A 21663-nucleotide genomic window follows, 5' to 3' on the forward strand; every position below is an offset into this window, starting at 1 on the left:
TGATTTTATTCCTGATGAAGAGCGGTCCCATTCCCTGTATTGCTTTGTGGGTGATACAAAGCAGCTTGAACGTGGATCTTCTGGCAACCGGTAACCAATGCAGGGCTTTCAAGAAGGCGAGATGTGGTCTCGCGGTTTGATATGCAAGAGTAGTCTGGCAGCCGAGTTCTGAATCCGTTGTAGTCTTTTCATGGTCGTTAAAGGTGATCCGTGGTAAAGGCTATTGGCGTAATCGAGTTTGGACAGAACAAGGGAGATTGTAGCTTGGATTTTGTTTGGAAATCCCAAATGAGGGAAAATTCGTTGCAGCGTTTTTATAGTGACAAAGCTTGATCTTGCTAGTTTGTCCACTTGGGCATTCATCAATAGCTCGGAGTCCAGGGTCATTCCGAGGTTTCCTACTTACTTCGATACTTTAGGTGGTGATCCCAGTTCATCAGGACAGGCGGAAAGCGGGTCATAATGTTTCCAATCGCAACACGTGAGTATTTCCGTTTTGGAAGCATTCAATTTGAGGTGGCTCCAGGTCGTCCACTGATTCACGGCTCAGACAACTGAAAATTGGGGAGTTTCCAATGTCTTTGGGGCATTCCAGTTGAAGGAGTATTTGTGTGTCATCTGCATAGTTTAGGCACGTGAGGTGAAATTGATTGATCAGTACCGGTAATGACTTCATGTAGCTGTTGAAAAGCATGGGCGAGATGATAGAGCCTTGGGTATCCCTGCTTTTGTAGAGTATGGTTTGGATGAGAAAGGTGCGATCCAATCTACAGCAGTCCCCTCTATGCCGACTTCATAGAGCCTTTGTTAAAGAGTGTCATGGTCAACCATGTCAAAGGCAGCCGAGAGGTCCAAGAGGAGAAGCGCAGCAACCCTGTTGCGGTCTACTGTGCTCTTCAGGTCATCCCAGCAAGGAGGGCAGGTTCTTTGCCTCTGCCTGGACGGAAACCTGTTTGGAAGTCTAGAAGTATGTCATTCTCTTCAATGAATTGTGACATCTGGGCTAACGCTGCTCTTTCTATCAGTCTGCCCAGGAAAGGTACATTTGTAATGGGTCTGTAGTTGTCAGGGTTCAGCGGGTCCAAGTTTGTTTTCTTCAGTAAAGGGCGTATCTATGACTGAGTTCTTCTAGAAATATTCCGGTAGTTAAGGAATCATTCAGGATTCTTCTTACTGGAGTGGCAGCAGAGGTTGTTAAAAGAATTGTCTTGAAAGTTTGTGGGGGACACGGGTCAGAAAGGCTGCCTGCAGACTTGCTTGCTTTGACCAGGTCCGTAAATTAATTGTGTGTGTTGTGTTGGAAGGAACGGAGAGGCTGGGTTAGAGTATTCTTGGATTGTTGTTTTGGCAAAGGCTTAGTGCTGTGCTTTGTCTCCGTTTTAAGTACGAGTCCAACGTGTCTGCTTTGGCAGTGTAATGATTTGCCAGTTTGTCTTGTGAAATCTTGAGTATCAGGATGAGTTCCTTCTAGGCAATTTGGTTTGCGAAATTCATGGAGTATTTTATAGAATTCTTTATTTGCACATTTAGCATTTTGAATTCTGTCTGAATAGTACATTTTCTTAGCTTTTTTGATAGCCGACTTGTATAATCTGTTAATTTTCTGTAGGTGAAGTTTGTCTTGTTTGGCGTTTGTTTTGAGCCAGGTACGTTGCAACTTTCTAATTTTATGTCTTTTATCTCTATGTTTCTCCAAGGCACTTTTTTTTTTTGTTCTGTTGTGTGGTTTTGAGTGGTATCAGGATGTAAAAAGCTTCTTGTAGCCACTCATATAGTTCAACAGAATTGAATATGCTACTTACCAGTATGCATCTGTTCTTGGCATGTAGGGCTGCTGACATTCATATCTGTGTATAGATCGCCGCCTAGTGTTGGGTCCGGATGTTTGCACGTTGTTGTCCTGGAAGAGTCTTCGAAGTATCCTGGGATAGGTGACTCCTCCCCTGGACTACAGTGCGCATGGGCATCCTCTCCATCCTCAGATTGTTTTTCGCCATTGTGGCAGTGATGGAGTAGATATAGAAAGTGATGACCATGCTTACAGTAATTCTGAGAGCTGCAGCTGCTACAGGCGCCGGGGAGGAGGGAGGGCGATATGAATGTCAGCAGCCCTACATGCCAAGAACAGATGCATACTGGTAAGTAGCATATTCAGTTCGAGGCATGTGGGCTGCTGAATTCATATCTGTGCATAGAATATATAGCAGTGCCCTCTTATTAGCGGCGGCTACCAGTGCCAGCTGCAGCGGTCTGAAAAAGAGTTTTGAGAACAGCCTGTCCTACAGCTGCCTGCTGTTTTGATTGCACATCTACACAATAGTGTTTGGTAAATGTATGTGTAGTGGACCAGGTGGCTGCTCTACATATGTCATGCAAAGGAATGTTTCCTAGGAAAGCCATTTTGGCCCATAACTTACGTGTTGAGTGGGCTCGTGGGGGAATCGTTAAAGTGTGTTTAGCCTTTTGATAGCAAATTTGAATACATTTAACGATCCATCTGGCTATTCCTGCTTTGGAGATAGCGTTACCTTTGTGGTGTGGGGCAAAGGCAACGAAAAGTTGTTGTGTTTTCCTAAAGGGTTTGGTCCTGTCGATATAATACATGAGGGCCCTTTTGACATCTAGTGTATGGAGTGCCCTTTCTGCGACAGTTTGTGGGTTTTGGAAGAAAACGGGCAGTTCAATGGTTTGATTCATGTGGAACTGCGATACCACCTTTGGCATGAATTTGGGGTTGGTACGTAGTACGACCCTGTTGGCGTGAACCTGTATAAATGGCTCTTGAACGGTTAGTGCCTGGAGTTCACTAACTCTTCTCAAAGAAGTGATCGCTACTAGGAAAGCTACTTTCCAGGTAAGGAATTGAATCTCGCATGAGTGTAGAGGTTCAAAGGGTGGACCCATCAGGCGTGTGAGGACCAAGTTGAGGTTCCACATGGAGCCGGTGGGTGGCTTGGTGGAATGACTCGTTTGAGTCCTTCCAAGAATGCTTTGATGGCAGGCACTCTGAATAGAGAGAGGTGCTGCCTGGTCTGCAGATAGGCTGATATTGCGGTCAAATGGACACGTACAAGCCTAATCCCCCCTTCCCCTACAGAGAGTTCTGTGACAACAGCGCCGAGACACCCTCGGGTAATTGTGCGCTCTAAAAATCGCCATAAATAAATAAATAAATAAATAGAGGTGTACGCCAGATTGCATCGGTATAGGTGTAATAGGTAACAAATAATGTTTTGGATGGATGCGTCTAGCGGGTTAATGTCATTATTATTGCAATAAATGACGAACCTCTTCCATTTTGCTGCATAGCAAGCTCTGGTAGTGGGTCTCCTGGCCTCCTTAATGATGTCCATACAGTCAGGTGGCAGGTTTAGGTAGCCAAACTCTAGGACTTCAGGAGCCAGATTGCCAGGTTCAGCTGTTGTGGATCTGGGTGCTGAATCTCTCCATGGTTCTGCGTCAAATGCTCGGGTTTGACCCGCAGCCTTTGATGGGGCACCACGGAAAGTTCGAGAAAGGTGGTGTACCACGGCTGGCGTGCCCACGTTGGAGCAACCAGGACGAGCGTCAGTGAGTGTTGACGCAGTTTGCGTGCCACCAGCGGTATCAGTGGTGCTGGGGGAAAAGCGTACGCAAATCTGCCGGACCAGTTCATCCATATCGCATTGCCCTGCGACTGCGGATGTGGGAACCTGGCGGCAAAGCTTTGGCATTTTGCGTTTTCGCTTGTCGCGAATAAGTCTATCTCTGGATGACCCACTGCTGGAAGTACGGTTGGAGTACTGATGGGTGTAACTCCCACTCGTGCATCTGGTGGCTGTGTCTGCTGAGCAGATCCGCCATCTGGTTGTCTTTGCCGGGGAGGTGTTCTGCCATGAGGAACATGTTCCTTTGAATGGCCCACTTCCACATGCTCTGAGCCAGATGAGACAACTGTGGAGAGTGTGTTCCTCCCTGCTTCTGTATGTAGTACATGGCAGTCATGTTGTCCGTCCGGATCAACACGACTTTGTTGCACAAGTGTACTTTGAATGCTTTCATAGCGAGGAAGATTGCCATCAGCTCTAGAAGGTTGATGTGCATCTTCTTTTGTTGTTGTGTCCATAGTCCCTGCACTGTGTAATGGAGTACATGAGCTCCCCATCCCTGGAGAGACGCGTCCGCCGTCAGTATTATCTGTGGGACAGGCTCTTGGAACGGTCGGCCCTTGCAAAGGTTTTGTGGATTCCACCAATGCAGAGAGTTGTATGCCCGACCGCTCACCAACACTAGGTCTTTCAACTGTCCTTGAGCCTGATTCCACTGACGTGCTAAGCACTCCTGAAGCGGGCGCATATGTAGTCTCGCGTGGGGGACTATGAAGATGCAGGAGGCCATCATGCCTATCAACTGCATGAACACTCGCGCGGGAAGGGAGTGTTGTGGTTTGAACTTGGAAATCAGCATTTGCATGCTGTTGATTCTCACCAAATTTGGCTGAGCTGTGGCCGCCAGAGTGTCTATAGTCGCACCTAGGTACTGGTGTACGTGTGCGGGCTGTAGATGGGATTTTGGGTAATTCAGTGAGAACCCCAGACTGTGAAGGAGGTGAATGGTGCGGGACATGTGGCTGGCACATTGCTGGGCTGACTTCGCTTGAACGAGCCAGTCGTCCAGGTAAGGGTAGACGTGTATGTGCTGCCTCCGTAGATGTGCCGCCACAGTAGCTAGGCACTTTGTAAACACCCTTGGTGCCGTTGTCACGCCGAAGGGAAGGACTTTGAATTGGTAGTGCTGCCCTTGAACAGTGAACCTGAGGTATTTTTTGTGTGAGGGGTGAATGGGTATGTGGAAATACGCATCCTTGAGGTCCAGTGTGGCTAGAAAGTCTCCCTGCTTGAGCAGCGGGAGGACTTGCTGTAGAGTGAGCATGTGAAAATGCTCGGAAAGAATGTATCTGTTTAGGGGTCTCAGGTCTAATATAGGTCTGAGTGACCCGTCCTTTTTCGGTATTAAAAAGTACAGGGAGTACACCCCCGTACCTTGTTCGTGGACGGGTACGACCTCTATTGCGCCTTTTAGAAGCATACTTTGCACCTCCTGCTGTAAGAGCGTTAAGTGCTCTAAGGACATAGGACGGTTTTTTGGAGGTATTGTGGGTGGAGTGGAGGTTAGTTCTAGACAGTAACCGTATTTGACAATATCTTTGACCCACCTGTCCGTGGTGATGGAGGTCCACGTGGACAGGAACCTATGTAGCCTTCCCCCGACAGGTGTTATGTGGTCGGGAGGAAGGGAGAGGGCGTCACTGCTTGTTCTTGGGGGAGGACCTGGTGTTGCCGTATCCGCGTCCTCTGCCCTTTGTACTGGAGCCACGATATCCACCCCGGGTGTTTTTATCGTAGGTGGTTTGTGTATTGCCCTTGTTGTATGTTTGCTGTGACCCCTGTCCTCTACCTGCTCCTCTATTTCCGGGGCGACGAAAGGAGCCGCTCCGAAAGGATTGAGTCTGGAGAGCCCCCATGGACTTTGCAGTGTCCGTGTCCTTATTTATTTTCTCTAGGGTGGTGTCAACCTCCGGGCCGAATAAATAGTCGGGGTTGACAGGCTGGTTGAGTAGGTTGTTTTGCACCTCAGGTTTGAATCCGGAGATTCGTAACCAGGCATGTCGTCGCAGCATGACGCTAGTGTTTATGGCCCTGGCAGCTGTGTCTGCGGCATCCAGCGCACACTTGATGGATGAGTTTGTGAGGAGCTGTCCCTCCCTGATGAGGATCTCTGCACCTTCTCTGTATTGGTCAGGGAGATGTTGGATTAGTTGCTCTAATGTGTCGTAGTGCGCTCTATCGTAGCGAGCGAGGAGTGCTTGAGTATTGGCAATGCGCCATATGTTGGCTGCCTGGGCGGCAACCCGTTTGCCAGAGGTCTCTAACACCTTGGACTCTTTGTCCGGGGGAGGAGCGTCACCTGTTGTTTGTGAGTGTGCCCTCTTGCGAGCATTCGCAACGACAATGGAATCCAGAGGTAATTGGCCTCTGATGTAAGTAGGGTCCCCAGGCGCTGATCTGTATTTCTTGTCGATCCTGGGGTTTATCACTCTTGCCCTGGTGGGTTCCTTGAAGATGTCCTTTGCTGGTTTGAGGACACCCTTCAACATGGGTAGAGTTTTTATATTCCTTTCTGAGGATGCAAAAGTATCCATAAGAAAGTCGTCCTCGACGGTGTCCGAGTGAAGTTGCACCCCATGATTGGCCGCAGCACGTTCAATTAGAGCGTTGAACGCTGCAGTGTCCTCTGTGGGAGATGTTTTTGCTCCATAGAGTTGCGGGTCTTGTGCATCCATAGGTGCACCTGGGTCCACAGGGTCATCCCAAGTTTGATCCGGGTCCTGTTGGCCGTCAGGGTCCATGTCTCCGGGGTAGGGGACTTGGTCACCCATGTAGTCCACCAACGCATCCGTGTCGGAGTGTGTGGGAGAGAAGGATTGTGGATCCTGGTAGGGTGAGTGGAAAGGTTCGTAAAGAACTGGTTCTGAAGCCACAGGCAGCTTTCTTTTAAGTGGAATCCTGAAGGAGTCCAAAGCCGGCTCCGAAGTTATTTTCCGTTTGTGGATAATCATCCTGCCGGTGTCGGCGTCGATTAGATGCGATGGAGACGTCTCCGCAGAGCGTTCGGCAGGCGTGATCGTGGTATGGGTCACCCGTGTCCTGATTTGGAATAGTTTCGGGGCCGTGGATGGTGGCAGGCCAAAAGTAATGTTGGCTGGTGTCGAAGAGGCTGCTGGAGCTTTAATTGGTTCGGAGCCCGACGTGTCCTGGAGGACCATTTTCTTTTTGGTGCTTTGCGCAGCAATGGGTCGCGTCTGGAGCGCCCTAGATTCTTTTGCACCGACCGGTTCTGTTGAGGCGTTCGTGGATTTTTTCGGCGCCGGTGGGTCATCGAGTCGAGGGGCGGGAATGGCCGTCGACTTCTTCGATGAGTGTGGCTTTGGTGTCGCCGTGGAAGCGGTGTGAGACGCAGCAGGCTGTTTGACCTTTGGGGTCGGAGTCGATTGCGTCGGTGCCGGGAGCCGAGCAGGTTTGGTGGTACCGAAGGCCTTCTTCCTTATGTCGACTCCGACGTCGGCCGCTTCGAGTTCGGCACCGAAGTCTCGTTTGGTGCGCTCGGAGCCGATGTGTTTTGCTGGCGTCGAAGGTGTGGAGGGCCTCGATCCGACCAGCGCCACTTTCGGTTTCAATTGAACCAATACAGCTTTCGGTTTCGGTTTTGAAGAAGGGAAACCAGCCGTTTTGGGCATTAATGGCTGCCGCTGAATGTCCGAGGCCGGGCCTGAGGGCGGGGCCGAAGAACTGCGGGATAGGTCTTGGGTAAGGCCCGAAGGCGATCCCTCGACCGGAGCCATAGACTGTTGCACTGGGCTTTCTTCAGTCTGAACGGGTAGGCCTTGCTCGTCACCGGAGCTACTCTCTTCGGCCCCTAAGGCCTCATTGTAGTCTCCTACCTCGGTGTCGTCTTCATCTCTGCGAAAGAGTGTTTCGTCGACGTCTTCCGATCCAGAGTCATGTTCGGAAACGGGACTGGAGGGTAGGTTCTCCACTTCTTCGACATCTTCGGTCTCGGCGTTGAAGATGTCGGCCGGGGCCGGTGGCGCTTGCTGCGCCTCGAGTCTCGCCGATTCCGTAGAGTCTTCTTGGATCGAAATCTGGCACAGGCCATGCATGTAGATTCGTCGTGATCCGGTGAAAGGCATTTGTTGCACACCGGATGGACGTCGACGTGGGGATATTTCGCATTGCATACCGGACACCTCTTGAATGGTGTCCTCGATTCCATCGTTGATGTCGAATCGACGGTCGGGTAAGATGCGAAAGTTTGTTCTGTAAGTTAGTAAACTAACAAAGATACTATCGATACCGATCGAGAACAGTACCGACGCGAACTAAAGGCCTTTTGGCCTGAAAAAAGATTTTCCTAACTTGAGTCAAGATAGCACATCCGAACCCAATGGCGGAAAAAAACAATCTGAGGATGGAGAGGATGCCCATGCGCACTGTAGTCCAGGGGAGGAGTCACCTATCCCAGGATACTTCGAAGACTCTTCCAGGACAACACAGTGCAAACATCCGGACCCAACACTAGGCGGTGATCTATGCACAGATATGAATTCAGCAGCCCACATGCCTCGAACGTATTGTTTCCAGATTTGTTCTGTATGTTACTTGTGTTTCTAAGTGTTCTGAGTTTTCCAAATTGAGTATGTTCCATGGTCGATAGGTGGATGGATGCAAGGGTGAGTCACGTAGTGTTGTTTTATGTTGGAAAGCAAGCAAGTGGTGGTCTGGCCATGTGACTGGAGTTATAGTTTGAAAGGTAACTAGTTTGGTATTAGCAAAAATTACATCTAGGATATGTCCAGCGATGTGTGTGGGTTTGTGGACAATCTGATGAAGGTTTAGGGCGTCTAGGACAGTGATTATTGTTGTTGGATGGGTCATATTGGGTTTGTCAAACCAAATGTTGAGGTCACCCAGAACGCATAGAGGGTCTTGCCATATCCACTGACAGGACACCAGACTGAAGCCAAATAAGTCTGTGCACGTAGAATCTTTATGAGCTATCCTACACACATTAGACCCCCCCCCCCCACCCAGCTTCCATTTAGTGAACAACTCAACACTCAACTATATAAACAACACTACATCATGATGCAGTAAAGTCCACTTTTCACAGAATCCAGCTATCCCTCCAACCCCTGCTTTTTTTCCTCCACCTTACCAGAATGTCTGCAAGTCCATTATCATCAACTCCCTTCTATGTAGTTTTTCCAAGTGTACCCCAGTGAAATATCTTTCTAAACTCAAGTTTCAAGCTTTCCATCCCTGTGCAGAGTTCCATGAATTGAATAATTGCTTTGTGCAAGACCACACCCACCTACTCAGTGACACAGCTATTGTCATGGGGGAAGCAGCTGATACACGGGAGGTATCAATGGGCACTAATGGTATAGGTATGTTTATGATAGGAGGAGGAGGAGGGCCACTCCCTGGCTACACACAGAGACCAATTTTGAGGCCATAATGGACACAAAGGTGTCCTTGGAAACAGATTGTTGCAGTGGTGAACGAAGTGTGACTAATACATGAGGACCATAAACAGGTGGATCATGTTAAAGAAACAAAGGACCGGCTCGGGGCTATGTCTAGGAGCTCGCATTGAAATATTATGCCATAGAAAGGGAGATGAAGACGCTAGCTAACCGGCTAGAAGTCTGGTTAGGGTCTCTGAAAAAGCAGAAGGGCCAAACACGGAACGGTATGTGGCGGAATAACTGGAGAAGACAAATCAGCAGGGACATCCATCGCAGTTCTATTCAGTGGAACGGGCGCACAGAATCCCTGCACGGCATCCACTGGCAGGGGTCCAATCATAGCCAGTCTCATGAATTTCAAAGCTGGAGACTTTAACCTGGAGGCGGTACGAAAACATGGACCCTGGTTAACACAAGGACAAGAGGTTAACCTGTACCCGGACTATACTAACACGGTCCAGCGGCAGAGGGGTGCGTTTGTGCCGGTCAAAAGGGTTCTATGACAGCTGGATCTCAAATATGCGCTTATTTTCCTGGCAAAATTGTGATTGTAAATGGGGATAAGGCTCACTTTAGGTCATCAGCACAGGAGGCTTGGTCATGGCTGGAGCAAAGGTCATGCAAGGCGCATGCAGAAAGACACTGGCTGGTGGACTGTGCCTTCACAGCGACGGAATACAACACACACCACAACTTCACTGACAGGAGCAAATGAAGGCAGAAAAGTGCAGACAGTCCTCTACAGGAAACATACCTACAGGTGGGCAACATTGCAGCATGGCGAAGGGCACATATAAATTAGCATGCTATGCACAGTACACTTCAGGAAATTTATGCCAAGGTCTTAGCAATCCAGATGCAAGCAGTGGTGCTTGATTTAGTACACCCAGACCAAAACGGGTTTATGCTGGGCTATTCCACCAGACTGAAGCTGAGACGGTTCCATAACAACTTGGCTGCGGCAGGGGCATCGTCTGATGGTCGGATCAGTGTCTCACTTGATGCTAACAAGGCCTTTGATGCCGTAGAATGGCCATACCTATTAGGGATCCCAGCAAAGATGGCGTTTGGACCAAACTGCAACAAATGCGTCCGACTGCTCTATGATAAGCCGCTAGCCAGAGTGAAGATCAATGGTCGCACTTCCCTGGAATTTTGTGTACAAAGGGGCACTGGACAGGGGTGTTCACTCTAGCCGATGCTGTTGCATAGGTGATAGAAGTACCGGCAGAATGGGTATGGATCCAGGCACAAATATGGGGCTGGCAGGGAGGCTCGGGGGGGGGGGGGGGGGGGGGGAGCTTATATCATTATACGCTGATGATATTTTGTTGTACTAGACAAAAAAGGACCAGGCACTGAGCAAACTGCAGGACATTTTTCATATATTCGGCAAGCATACTGAAGTTACTATAAATTGGGAGCGATCCCTACTTTTCCTGATGGGAGACCGGGAGCCAAGTGGGATGCTACCCTTGCCGTTTACGGTGGAAAATAGGCGGTTTAAATATCTTGGGATTTGGATCACCAGGGACTCTGACTCGCACTGAAAGCGTTAGAAGGGAATGTGAAACACTGGCATGTGCTGCCTCTCTCATTATTGGGAAAAGCTTTGATTTTTAAGATGATAGCCCTCCCCGATTGCTACATATCCTTGAGACCAGCCCATATAAGATCCCAATTGCTCTGTTCGTCAAGGTGGGGGCTCTTGTAAGAACGCTTCTCTGGGCAAAGAAACAACATCATAAAGCCCTGAAGGTTTTTCAAAGATCCATATATAAGGGGGGTAATTGCTCTACCATGCGTCCGGAAATGCTATGAGTCAGCGCAGGTTGGAGTAGTCAACGATTGGGCGTATTCGGATTGGGAGGATCCGGCATTTCGCCTAGACAGGCAGGGCATGGGCGAATGGAGCTATATGCATGCACTATACAGGGGTCAACTGGCTCCTGAGGCAGGCCCGGCCACTAGGACAGTAGTGGATACCTGGAAGAGGCTGAAGAGAGAGATGGGATGAGGTACTAGACTGACCCTGAAAACGAAGTTAGAGGAGGGATCCAGATTGCGACCTGTGGTGGCTCTGAAAGGTTTTCAAGGCTGGGACAATATTGGCCTCTCTGCCTGGGTGGACATATGGGACATTAATGGGGTGGTGACGTTCACTTACCTGAGGAAGGAATGCCAGCGATGCAATGACTAAGGTATGGTCAGTTGAGAAATGCCCTTAGGGAATGTGGACCGCTGGAGGAGGAGACCCAGGACGACTCCCCCTTGGAAGGGAGCACACTTTGTATTTGTCCCCGTCTGTGACCCTTCTGGGAGGCGGTGAGGGGTTCATTAGATGATGCCACGGGAACCCTCTTGAGTTACAACATTGATTGGCGTTGCTGGGCATTTGGGGGCCAACAGACATGTCATGGTGTCAGAAGATTCTAGTGAACTTGACTGCATGGTGGCTAAATGGGATATAGCCAAAAATGGGGCTATGACTGGGAAACAGGCATGGAGCATTGGAAGTTGATGGAACTGTAGGTTTACTATGGACGAGGCTGTCAGCAACAATTTGAAAATATTTTGGGCGCCTGGGACTCGGGAACCAACTAGGGGTTTAGACAAGGATACAATGCCAACAAATTCAGTTAGGGACTGAGGGGAGAGGGAGAATGGCGGATAGGTTCAAATAAGCGTTAGAGACTGGAAATGTGGGGTGATAGCTAGGAATATTACAAGATGCAAGTCACTGTTCCTTCCCTGCTTAGCTCCAACTGTTCTTTGCGGGCGGCTTTGGGGTGATTGGAAGGTGTATATGGTGTGCTATTTTATGTTGTCTTCATATGTTTGTATTATTTTGGTAATAATAAACAAATATATATATATTCTTTTTAACTACGGTGTGGTTAAAAAATGGGGTGTATAGTGCAAGATATAAACTTAATTGCACGAGTATTATCAACACCGGTAATTAATTCAATAGTGCGGAGGTACGAACAAGGACAGGATAAGTGCAAGATGTGAACAGACCTACTACTAGAAGACTTATGCAAAGATGCAGTTTGCATTAATGCGCATCCTTTTCAGCAGCATTCATGGGAAGAAATTTACAATCTGAGAGTGCCTTTCTAGGTAATTATTAAAAAATGTATGGCAGTTGAGTTGGCCTAAGGGGCAGAAATTTATCAATACCCTTTCTACAACCACTTAATCAGTTTTACTTAGTGCAAAAATGGGAAGGAGATAAAGTGCAAGATTAGCTTGAAGGTGGGCGTGTTATAGCAGCATGTCAGGTTCTACCGTCTGTTCTGTACCACTTAATACAAAATAAAGGGGGGAGAAAAAATGCAAGGTTGGATCTAAAATACAGACATTATGTTGTCATTTCAAGTTCAAACCAAGGTGCAGCGTGCCTAAGGTGCGGAGACTCAACCAACGCCTTTTCTACAACCACATGTTCCATGTCACCAAGTGCAACTATGAAGAAGGGTGAGGTTAGTTCTAAAATGCAGGTGTTATAGCAACATATTAAGTTCAACCGCCAGTTTCATATCAGTTAGTGTAACATAGCAAAGGAATAAAATGCAAGGTTAAATCTAAAATACAATTGATAGGACAGCATTTCAAGTTCAAACCAAAGTGCATGATACCTTGATGAGGGTTCTGACAATAGGCATAGTGGTGGCTGGCTGGCAAACTTCCGGTGTTACATTTCCTTAGATGTTCCCCCTACTCTAGAATAATATTTTACCATTCTAAGTCAGAACCAGAGACGAGGATTATGCTCTACTTTCTCCTGCAGATTTCAACATGCTTATTTCAAAAACTACCTTTCCCATCAACCCACGGGAAATTAACTACAAACAATTTTGTCCAATGAACCATCTCACAACAGTCCTCATAATGAGCGTCTCCCATAACCCCTTCTTTCTTTCCTGCTACAGCATGCAGATAAGTTGTTTTCTAATATTTTCAGCTTTTTTCAGCATTATTGGTTTATTGTTAATGTGCAGTGTTGCTTTTAATAATTTCAGGCACCGCCATAGGAATGCGTTCAGCACTCCTTTTGCGGACGGTTTCCTACTTTAAATCCATTACCTGGGGCCGCGGGAGTGCAGTGAGCATGAGAGTCCGCTAGAGGGCACAGTTACGAAAGATACGCTAGCCGCGTTTCAGTGCTCTGCAGGCGGCGCGCTTCGTATTGGATAAAAGCATTCAGACGACCCGTCCGCCCCTGCTAAGCCTGTCCCAATCATCGTCATTGCCCCAGGTCGCCTGGAAGCTGATAATGCCCTGTGTGGTGTCTCGAGCCCTAGGCCCACATGCTGACTAAATGACCACACAGATGCACAGTATGTGGTACTGGAACTGGCCTCGAGCACATGCACCCGGCCCCTTTTATTAGCAGGGTCACCTGACTGGTCACGCCTGTGATGGGTGGGTGTTCGTGTGAGTGTAACCCAGAGCAAAACACTAGAACTTGTCCAGCAGGACACTACATCTCTCCCAAACCTTAATGAAAAGAAACTAACAAAAGTCCAACCTATAAGAAAAACAAATAATACACAGCACCAAGTGAGTCTCTTCAGGCCATCTGCCAGGCAGCGCTGGAGCTTTGGACCGCATGGTCAGGATGCTTTAGTCCACCATGGCGATGTAGTTCAGACCATCCTGGTTTCGCGGTGTGGAAGTCTATTTACATAGTTCTAATAGCAGTGCATCTGGAGCAGTGGTGGAGTCCACTTTGGAGATCTTGTAGGCGCTCAGATTCCGGTGGACGACCTTGGTGGATGAGGCCCTTCCTTGGAGGCGATGTACTTCTTTTCAGTTCCCGATAGCGGAGCAGCTTCAGACTTGTCTCTCCTGCCTGGACTCCCCTCTCACAGAAGTTTCCTGGAGGTCTTTTCTGCCGGGCTGCCATGGAACGTGTGGACTGTGCAGACTTCATGTAGGCCGCGCGAATAAGTAGCTAAGGAACAGCCAAGTCGCTCATATAGCTGCACAGGGTGGTGTCTCAGTCTGGGTATTCTCACCATCAGGATTCGGGTTCTATGCCTTCCTCAGATTGTCTTTGGATGACCAGTCTTCATCTGTGACCTCCATGCTTCCCGGTGGCAGTCGTGGAGCTGCTGCCAACTCATCTCTCCAGTTTGATTTCCCCTCTCACAGGAACTCGGTTGAGGCCCTTGCCCCTGGATTGTCATGTGGCCGCATGGGCTGTGGGGCCTTTCGTAGGCCGCGCAGAAGGGTCGCTGCAGAACTCCCAACAGGGCCACAGCCGCGCCTCGTGTAACCCCAAGGGTGGATGGTCCAATGGTCGGGCATGCTCTTCTTCGGAAGGCTTGCAGGCTTCAGGTTTACGGGGGCACACAGACGGTTCCTGGGTGGCTAGCGTCCCACGGCACCAGAAATACCTCGTTGAACTCTGTCTCGAGTGGTTGGATCCACTCTGGTGTTACGATACTCCTTTGATGTTCTTGGTGATGATGCACCTGGGTGATGGACATGATATTTGTTTCAATTGGGCAACAGGCGGTGAGCTCTTGCTGGAGGTGATCTTGCGGACAGAGGAAGACTGGAGAGACTTTGTGGCCACTAGCAGTTGTCTTCCAGCAGGTGCACTTGCTAGGCATGGTGCTATCGATGCCAAGCAGCCGGTGACAGGTGAGAGGACGGTCGAACTGCGAAGTGTGGGGCCTGGACGCAGATCACGCTTGCTAGCAGCTTACAGTTGGTAATCCCGCAAAGCTGTCAGCAGTGACGTCTCTACACCCCAGTAGCTGCCTTGTGCTGATGAACACCTTCTCCAGTGCTGGCATGAGTCCTCTGTCCCATTGCTCTTCTCCTTTCCATCTTGCGCGCCTGTGGTGGTTATTTGCCCTGTGGCGTCGTGCCACTCTCCTTCCTTTCTTCGCGGAGTGGTGTCATGCCACGCTCTTCTTCTTCCGACTAGGTTAGTCTTTCGGATGTGGCGTCCTGCCACATGTCTCATGTTTGCGCCACATGGACATCTTGCTGGTCGTGTCCAGTTCTTGGGACGATCTTTACTTTGCTGCTGACCTGTCGCAGGTCTGTCCTGTTGGCAGGACGTGCTGCTTCTCCTTGAGGACGTCTTGCAGGTCCCTTTCCCTCCTCAGGGGTTTTCGCGATTCTTCTCTGCTGTCCACTCGAGGGCATCGTGCTTGTGCCTCGAGGCTGCGCCATCGTGGCGGCCCCTGCCTTCGTTCAGGCATGCTTGGCGGGGTCAGTCACTTTGTGTGAAGTGCTCCTTGCTTGCTGTGCGATGCGGTGTCCAGCCACGTGTTGCAAGTCATTGGAGCACATGTTGCGGTGGCGGCTTGCCAGGTGGAGTGTGTGACTCTCCTCTTGTCTGTCTTGGGCCTCCGGCGACTCAGTCTTGAGGCAGTGTGAGGGAGGACATTGTGCGGTTTCTTTTTTTTTTTGGGCCCACTGCGGGGCTTCGCTGGTGCGGTGGAGATGTGGAGGTTCTCTGTATTGCCTTCCGCATTGCTTCCTTTTTGTGGAGAGGTGTCTCAGAACCTCCACAGTCTGAAATGCATGCTGCGGTTACTGCGTTGCCATCATTGAGCTTCTTGTGTATCTGTACTTCTTCTAATTGTTTTCGCTTATGTATCTTCCCTCCCCTCCTTGCTCCCCCAGGCTAATGAGGCTCTATCTAACAGGCATGATATTAATGTCCTGATGATGATCTGCTCATTTCTCAAACGAATCGAAACGCCGTCGACACCTTAATACACCTTATACGCAAAAACCTTTTCGTTCATTCCGCTGTAAAGGTGTTTTGTAGTGATTTGTTCGTTTTCTCCCTTGTTTCTGTACTCTACTGGCTAAGTAGGACACAGGATTGTGTCCCATTTTATGTATTGTTTTGTATGATTGTATCTAAAGCCTACAAGTAAATATCCGACCTCTGTCCGGCTGGACAATTCCACTAAATATAGCTACGATTGAGTCTATATTCAATTTTTTGGTTTCCATTTCACTGTCTCCAACAATACAGGCAGTCTGTGTTGCTATCTGATTAGCAGGGCTTTTGGGGAGGTGAGACCGTCTTCTTTACCCCAGGGGATCAACAGCTCTAGTTTCTCCTGGTCATTGTAACAGGCGGCTATCAGAGGCATGTGGTGCACTCAGCTCCCTCTCAGATTCTCTTGCCTCATTCTGCTGCTCCCAGCAGTTTTGCATCAATTGTCCCTTTTAGTCACTGCAGGCTGTTCCTTTTGCAGGATTGTCCAGTTTTTGTTTTTTGGTGTGCGGTACCTCTCAACGGTTTGTAGGTGGCGCTGTGGTGGCTCCCATTGCAGGCTATAGGAATAGAAGATGGCATAGAGGCGGACAGGCTTCCTCGGGAGCTGGCAGCCTCAAATGGAAGGCCCATTCACAAATGGGAGATACCGGCTGACTTCTTCCTCATGTGGTAAGATGCACTTGCAGGCATTAGGAGTAAGGCTGCAGCAGTTTCTCATTCTGCCGGGCTACGCTGCTTCTGCTGCAGGATCTACTGGTGAACCAGGCAGTACCCAATATGCACGGTGAGGCAGAAGGTTCGAAAGCTGTGCTGGCTGGTGGTGTCAACCAGACACTGGGCAGCTGCTATGTTCTTCCTTGGGGCTTGCCTCGCCCTGACACGCTTGTAGCAGCAACAGGCTGCTCGAGTTGGACTACGAAGGAGATGGGATCAGATAGTGGGAGGCGAATTCACAGATGCTGAATTGGGTAAGATCCTGCAGTCCCCCCAAGAGGATCTCTCATAATGCATGCCAAAAATATATATAATTCAACATCATACATATGACTTGTATGACACCACACCGCCTTATCACCACCTATGGGGGGGACGTACGGAAATCCCCAAGATGTGACCAACCAGATGCTAATTTTATACACATGACATGGGAATGTCAAAAACAACGCTCCTTCTGGGAAGCAATTATCTCCAAACTTAAAGAAGTCCTGGGGAGGGAACTGGCTTCCACAGCACAGGTGTGTCTGCTGGGACTCTTTCCCCGTCCACACAAACGTAAGGTGGGAAACAAGCTGATCGACCTAACCCTGGGTCTTGCTAAGCGCAGACTAGTTTTGGAATGGAAATCAACACAAGGGCCCAAGGTTAAAAGTTGGAACCGGGATGTGATTAACTGGATGGGGGCAGAAGGTAGGGCACTGAGCTGTGAGGAGGCCAGAGGAGTATGGAAGCGCCCCATTGCAGAATTATGGAAAGAAATATTGGTGTCATGGGAACAGCCAAAACACACTAGTGATGAGGAGGGGGAGGGGAGCAGTATAGCCCGGGTGCTGACACAAACAGAATAACCTGATTTTATCCCTGTAAAGATGGTGGTGACCATGTTGTTTATCCCAAAGTATTCAGTGTGCTGGACTGTGACCATGAGAATGATAGAGCCAGATGAGGGGGAAGGTCCTTCCCTTCCGCCTGCTATGCCTCTGTGGGCCACTAGCCCCTAACACATAAGCTCTAACTCCCCAGATGCGAACAGTTGATCCTTAATATATACCACTCTTCTGCATAGGTTTAAGTTTGTATTTAGAAGTTTTTCAAAAGTAAATTCATTAATACTGGATTCTATTTCCATACCCTGCTGTGAGGCCACTGGCCGCCCAAGTGGTAAACTTGAACGAACTGTTCAGCGAGTAATAGAATGTACCATTGTACACCAGGGTCTGGATGGTGCCATTATACTGATCAACGGACTGCAACGTGGCGTTAAATACACTAGCAATTGTCTGCAGTATTCCTGAGAAGATATATTTTAAAGTGCAATGTTATGACGAAGGGTGATGTATGTAGATTTGCCTGTTGCCTGTGTTTTGAACAGATGTATAAGAAATGCCAATAAAAATAAGATTTAAATTAAAAAACAGGGTGTTAGTGACCCGTTATTCTTCCGAATGAATGAAGAAACATGCAACATATTAACTTGAGCCTTGCTCCTCCTCCGGCACAATGCGCCATGAGGCATCATCAGTTCAAACAGCATTCTTTGGAGAACTGTTGTTACGTAAAGATAGTTAGTCTCTCTCCTGCACAGGTGATTAGTCAAATGAGCAGTCACTATGCCAATTGCAAATCAAACAATTTAAATTTGCCATTTCACCGTTTGCTCAATGACTAGGAATGCAAAGGTTTAGCAAGTGTAAATTGATTTACAGTCCCTACAGACCACATGTAGGCTATACTGTGCCATTTAGGTTACTCTTGAGGTAGCTTCGCTTTAGATTCCCATTTTAGTCTCAATTATAAAGTGCTTCACAATACAAATTATATAATTTAATGTAAACTAATAAGCATCGTATTTTTGGAAATATAAAAAATATGTCTTCAAACCTTTCTGTCCTGAGCAAGTTTGTCCATTCAGACGAAGAAACCGTATCGTGCAGTACTTTTCTTTTCCTAGTCCAGAATTCTTCCTCGTTTGCTTTGTGATTTTAGAAAAACTCAACTGTAAATGTTGTTCCACAGTTTCTAATATGAAGTACCTTATTCAATTTAAATGAAAACAATGTAATTAGAAACGTTAAAATTATAATACCTAAGCAATTTAAACATCAAAAAGAAATTCATAACCAGCAACCAGAAAAATTAATTTCCTGCGAAAACATACTAATCATAGCGTAATAACAGAAATCTTACTTGGCCGTAAACAAAGTACACACCATCAGAGTGTCTCAGCAGGCCGCATATGTTCCAAAACATGAGGAACTGCAAACTCTGCAACAGGAAGCTTAGAGACTATTGCTAGCAAGAAAAACTTTCGTCTCAGAACTTAACAGACCCAGCAAACTAGAAAGGGATTCAGCCAAAGTACAAAAGGAGTAGTTTCTTTTCTGTAACGCCAGTTCTGTAGTAGGGGTATCTCTGTTATAGTCATAATCTAGTGAATAGTCCCGCCCATGTGCGTGGACCCCGGAGCAATAAAAATAATCTCTTAAATTGTCAAGCCATGCAGACCTGCATCTACACTTAAGAGAGTATTCAAAGACAGATAATGCAGCCTATATCCACAGGCTACACTGTCCAGTACTTCAACTAGAAAATTCCACCAACATCCACCAACAGCACTGCCTGCCCAGCTTTTTCCACAGAGAAAAACCTGCCTCTACCATCAAAAGCCTCTGAAATGATAGAGAGGGGGGAATGGACAGACAAGCCCCATAGGCTGCCATTATAAGGCTCAGAATAGGATACTGTGCCTTTAAGAAAACTTTCCAGAACTTTTCCAGTATCCCAGAATGCACAGCAGGTCCCTTTTACTTTCAGTTCTTTTTGAAGGCGTAACACGCCAGACCTGTAGCATTCCTTACATTAACATTCATCTCTCCACCGGGGAGGAGGGCGGGCGCTTACGACTTTAACAGAGATACCCCTACTACAGAACTGGAGTTACAGAAAAAAAACTACTCCTTCTGTAGTAGGGGATCTCTGTGTATAGTCATAATCTAGTGAATAGAATGGCAAGCCCATTCCCACACCAAAACGGCGGTGGAGAAGACTACAAAATAATACCACTACTGTGCGAACAAATTTCGCAGCAAAGCCTGCCCAACCTGAGCATCTGCTCTGGCATCCGTGTCCAGACAGTAATGCACAGCAAAGGTATGGACCGACCTCCAAGTGGTCGCAGTCGTGGCAGCTTTGCCCCTGGTGGAATGAGCCTTAGGTTTACCCCCTAATGTCTTATTAGCCTTTTGGTAACACAATTGTATACAGGACACAATCCACCGAGAGATGGACTGTTTGGAGGTAGCAAGACCGGTCCTGACTGATCCATAATTGATAAACAATTGGTCTGACCTACGAATATCTTTGGTCTTATCAAGATAAAACTTCAACACCCTCCTAACGTCCAGGGAATGTAGAGACCTTTCCGCTGGAGAAGAAGGATTCTGAAAAAACGTAGGTAAAGTTATGGTCTGGTTGACATGAAAATCAGATATAACCTTAGGAAGAAATTTAGGGTGAGTACGCATAACAACCTTAGCAGCATGAAATACCGTATAAGGTTCTAGGCAACACAACGCCTGAAGTTCACTCACCCCGCGGGCCGATGTAATGGCCACTAGGAACGCCGCCTTCCAAGATAGGTGCTGCAACGAAGCCTTGTGAATAGGTTCAAAAGGCTCCTTCATCAATCTGGACAGCACCACATTCAATTCCCATGAAGGCGAGGGAAGTCTGACAGGAGGGAAGACTTTCTTCAAGCCTTCCAAAAAATCCTTGATCACAGGGATCTGAAAGAAGGAAGTCTGTGAAGGGCATTTCCTGTAAGCAGTCAAAGCAGCAAGATGGACCTTAATGGAATGGAAATTAAGGCCAGACTGCGCCAAATGCAAAAGGTACGGAAGGATGACATCTTCCTTACATGTCGTCGGGTCAAAGTGCTTGGACTTGCACCAGATGCAGAACCTCTTCCACTTGTAAGCATAGGACGTTCTAGTGGAAGGTCGCTTAGCCTCCTTCAGTATGTCCATACAATCTGCTGGTAGATTCAAATGGCCATATTGCACTATCTCAGGAGCCATGCCGCCAAACTCAAAGACGAGAGGTTGGGGTGCACCAACTGCCCCCCGAACTTCGTGAGAAGGTCCGGCCTGCATGGCAGCCGTATGTGAGGAAGGTCCGTGAACCACCACTGTCTGGGCCATTCCGGGGCAATCAGGATCATCCGCGCCCCGGACTGGGACAGCTTGATGAGCACCGCCGGAATCAGGGGAATGGGTGGAAAAGCGTACAGAAAGCTGTTCGACCAGTCGATCCATAGTGCATTCCCCAGCGTCCCCCGCTGGTAGTACCTGGATGCGAAGTCTCGGCATTTGCTGTTTTCGGCGGTGGCGAACAGATCTACGTCTGGAGTTTCCCACCTTGCGAAGACGTCCCCTAGTACTTCGTCGTTTATGACCCATTCGTGGTTTTCCTGAATCAGTCTGCTCAGTGCGTCCGCCTGAACATTCTGCACACCTGGTAGATGCGTGGCCGTAATCGTCAGTCCTCGGGCCAGAAGCCAGTGCCAGATCGACTGCGCCTCCTGCGACAGAGTGCGTGATCTCGACCCCCCCTGCTTGTTGAGGTAATACATCGTGGTTGTATTGTCCGTCTATACAAGCAGCGAGTTGGTCTGGAAGGACGGATGGAAGGCTTTCAATGCCAAGTAAACTGCTCTGAGTTCCAGGAAATTAATGCGGTACGTCGACTCCAACGGGGACCACTTTCCTTGTATCTGTAAGTCTCCGGAATGCGCTCCCCAGCCATGGAGAGACGCATCCGTCACGATACTCTGCGTGGGAACGTCCTTGTGGAAGGGAACCCCCCTGAGGAGATTCTCCGCCTAACACCACCACCTCAGCGGCTGAAGAGCATGCAGAGACAGCCGTATCGGAGGAGGTGGTGTATACACCACTGAGTACACCGAGTCCGGTGACTCCGTTCTCTTCCTTTGTGACCCCGAGGGACACCCGGCGTCAGGACTCCTCCTGCGCTGCCTCGGTGTCGGCGAACGCCTCCTCGACGGCGAACGCCTCCTCGACCGCGTACGCCTCCGACAGGTCCTCGACGTCGGGGAGCCCCT

The 21663-nt window shown here is 48.5% G+C and overlaps 1 protein-coding gene across 6 annotated transcripts in view; it reads right to left on the reverse strand.

The window, feature by feature from the left end:
* Window positions 1-21663, reverse strand: part of LOC146855984 (transcriptional regulator QRICH1-like) — a 234324-nt gene that overhangs the window by 34536 nt on the left and 178125 nt on the right. For all 6 annotated transcript variants that reach the window (XM_085653935.1, XM_085653937.1, XM_085653931.1 and 3 more), the window contains one exon: window positions 18426-18577. In XM_085653935.1, the coding sequence (XP_085510061.1) occupies window positions 18426-18577 (152 nt within the window). The remainder of the gene's footprint in view (window positions 1-18425; window positions 18578-21663) is intronic.

This window comes from Triturus cristatus, chromosome 4_1 (genome assembly GCF_964204655.1).
Source record: "Triturus cristatus chromosome 4_1, aTriCri1.1, whole genome shotgun sequence".
NCBI classification, from domain to species: Eukaryota; Metazoa; Chordata; class Amphibia; order Caudata; family Salamandridae; genus Triturus; species Triturus cristatus.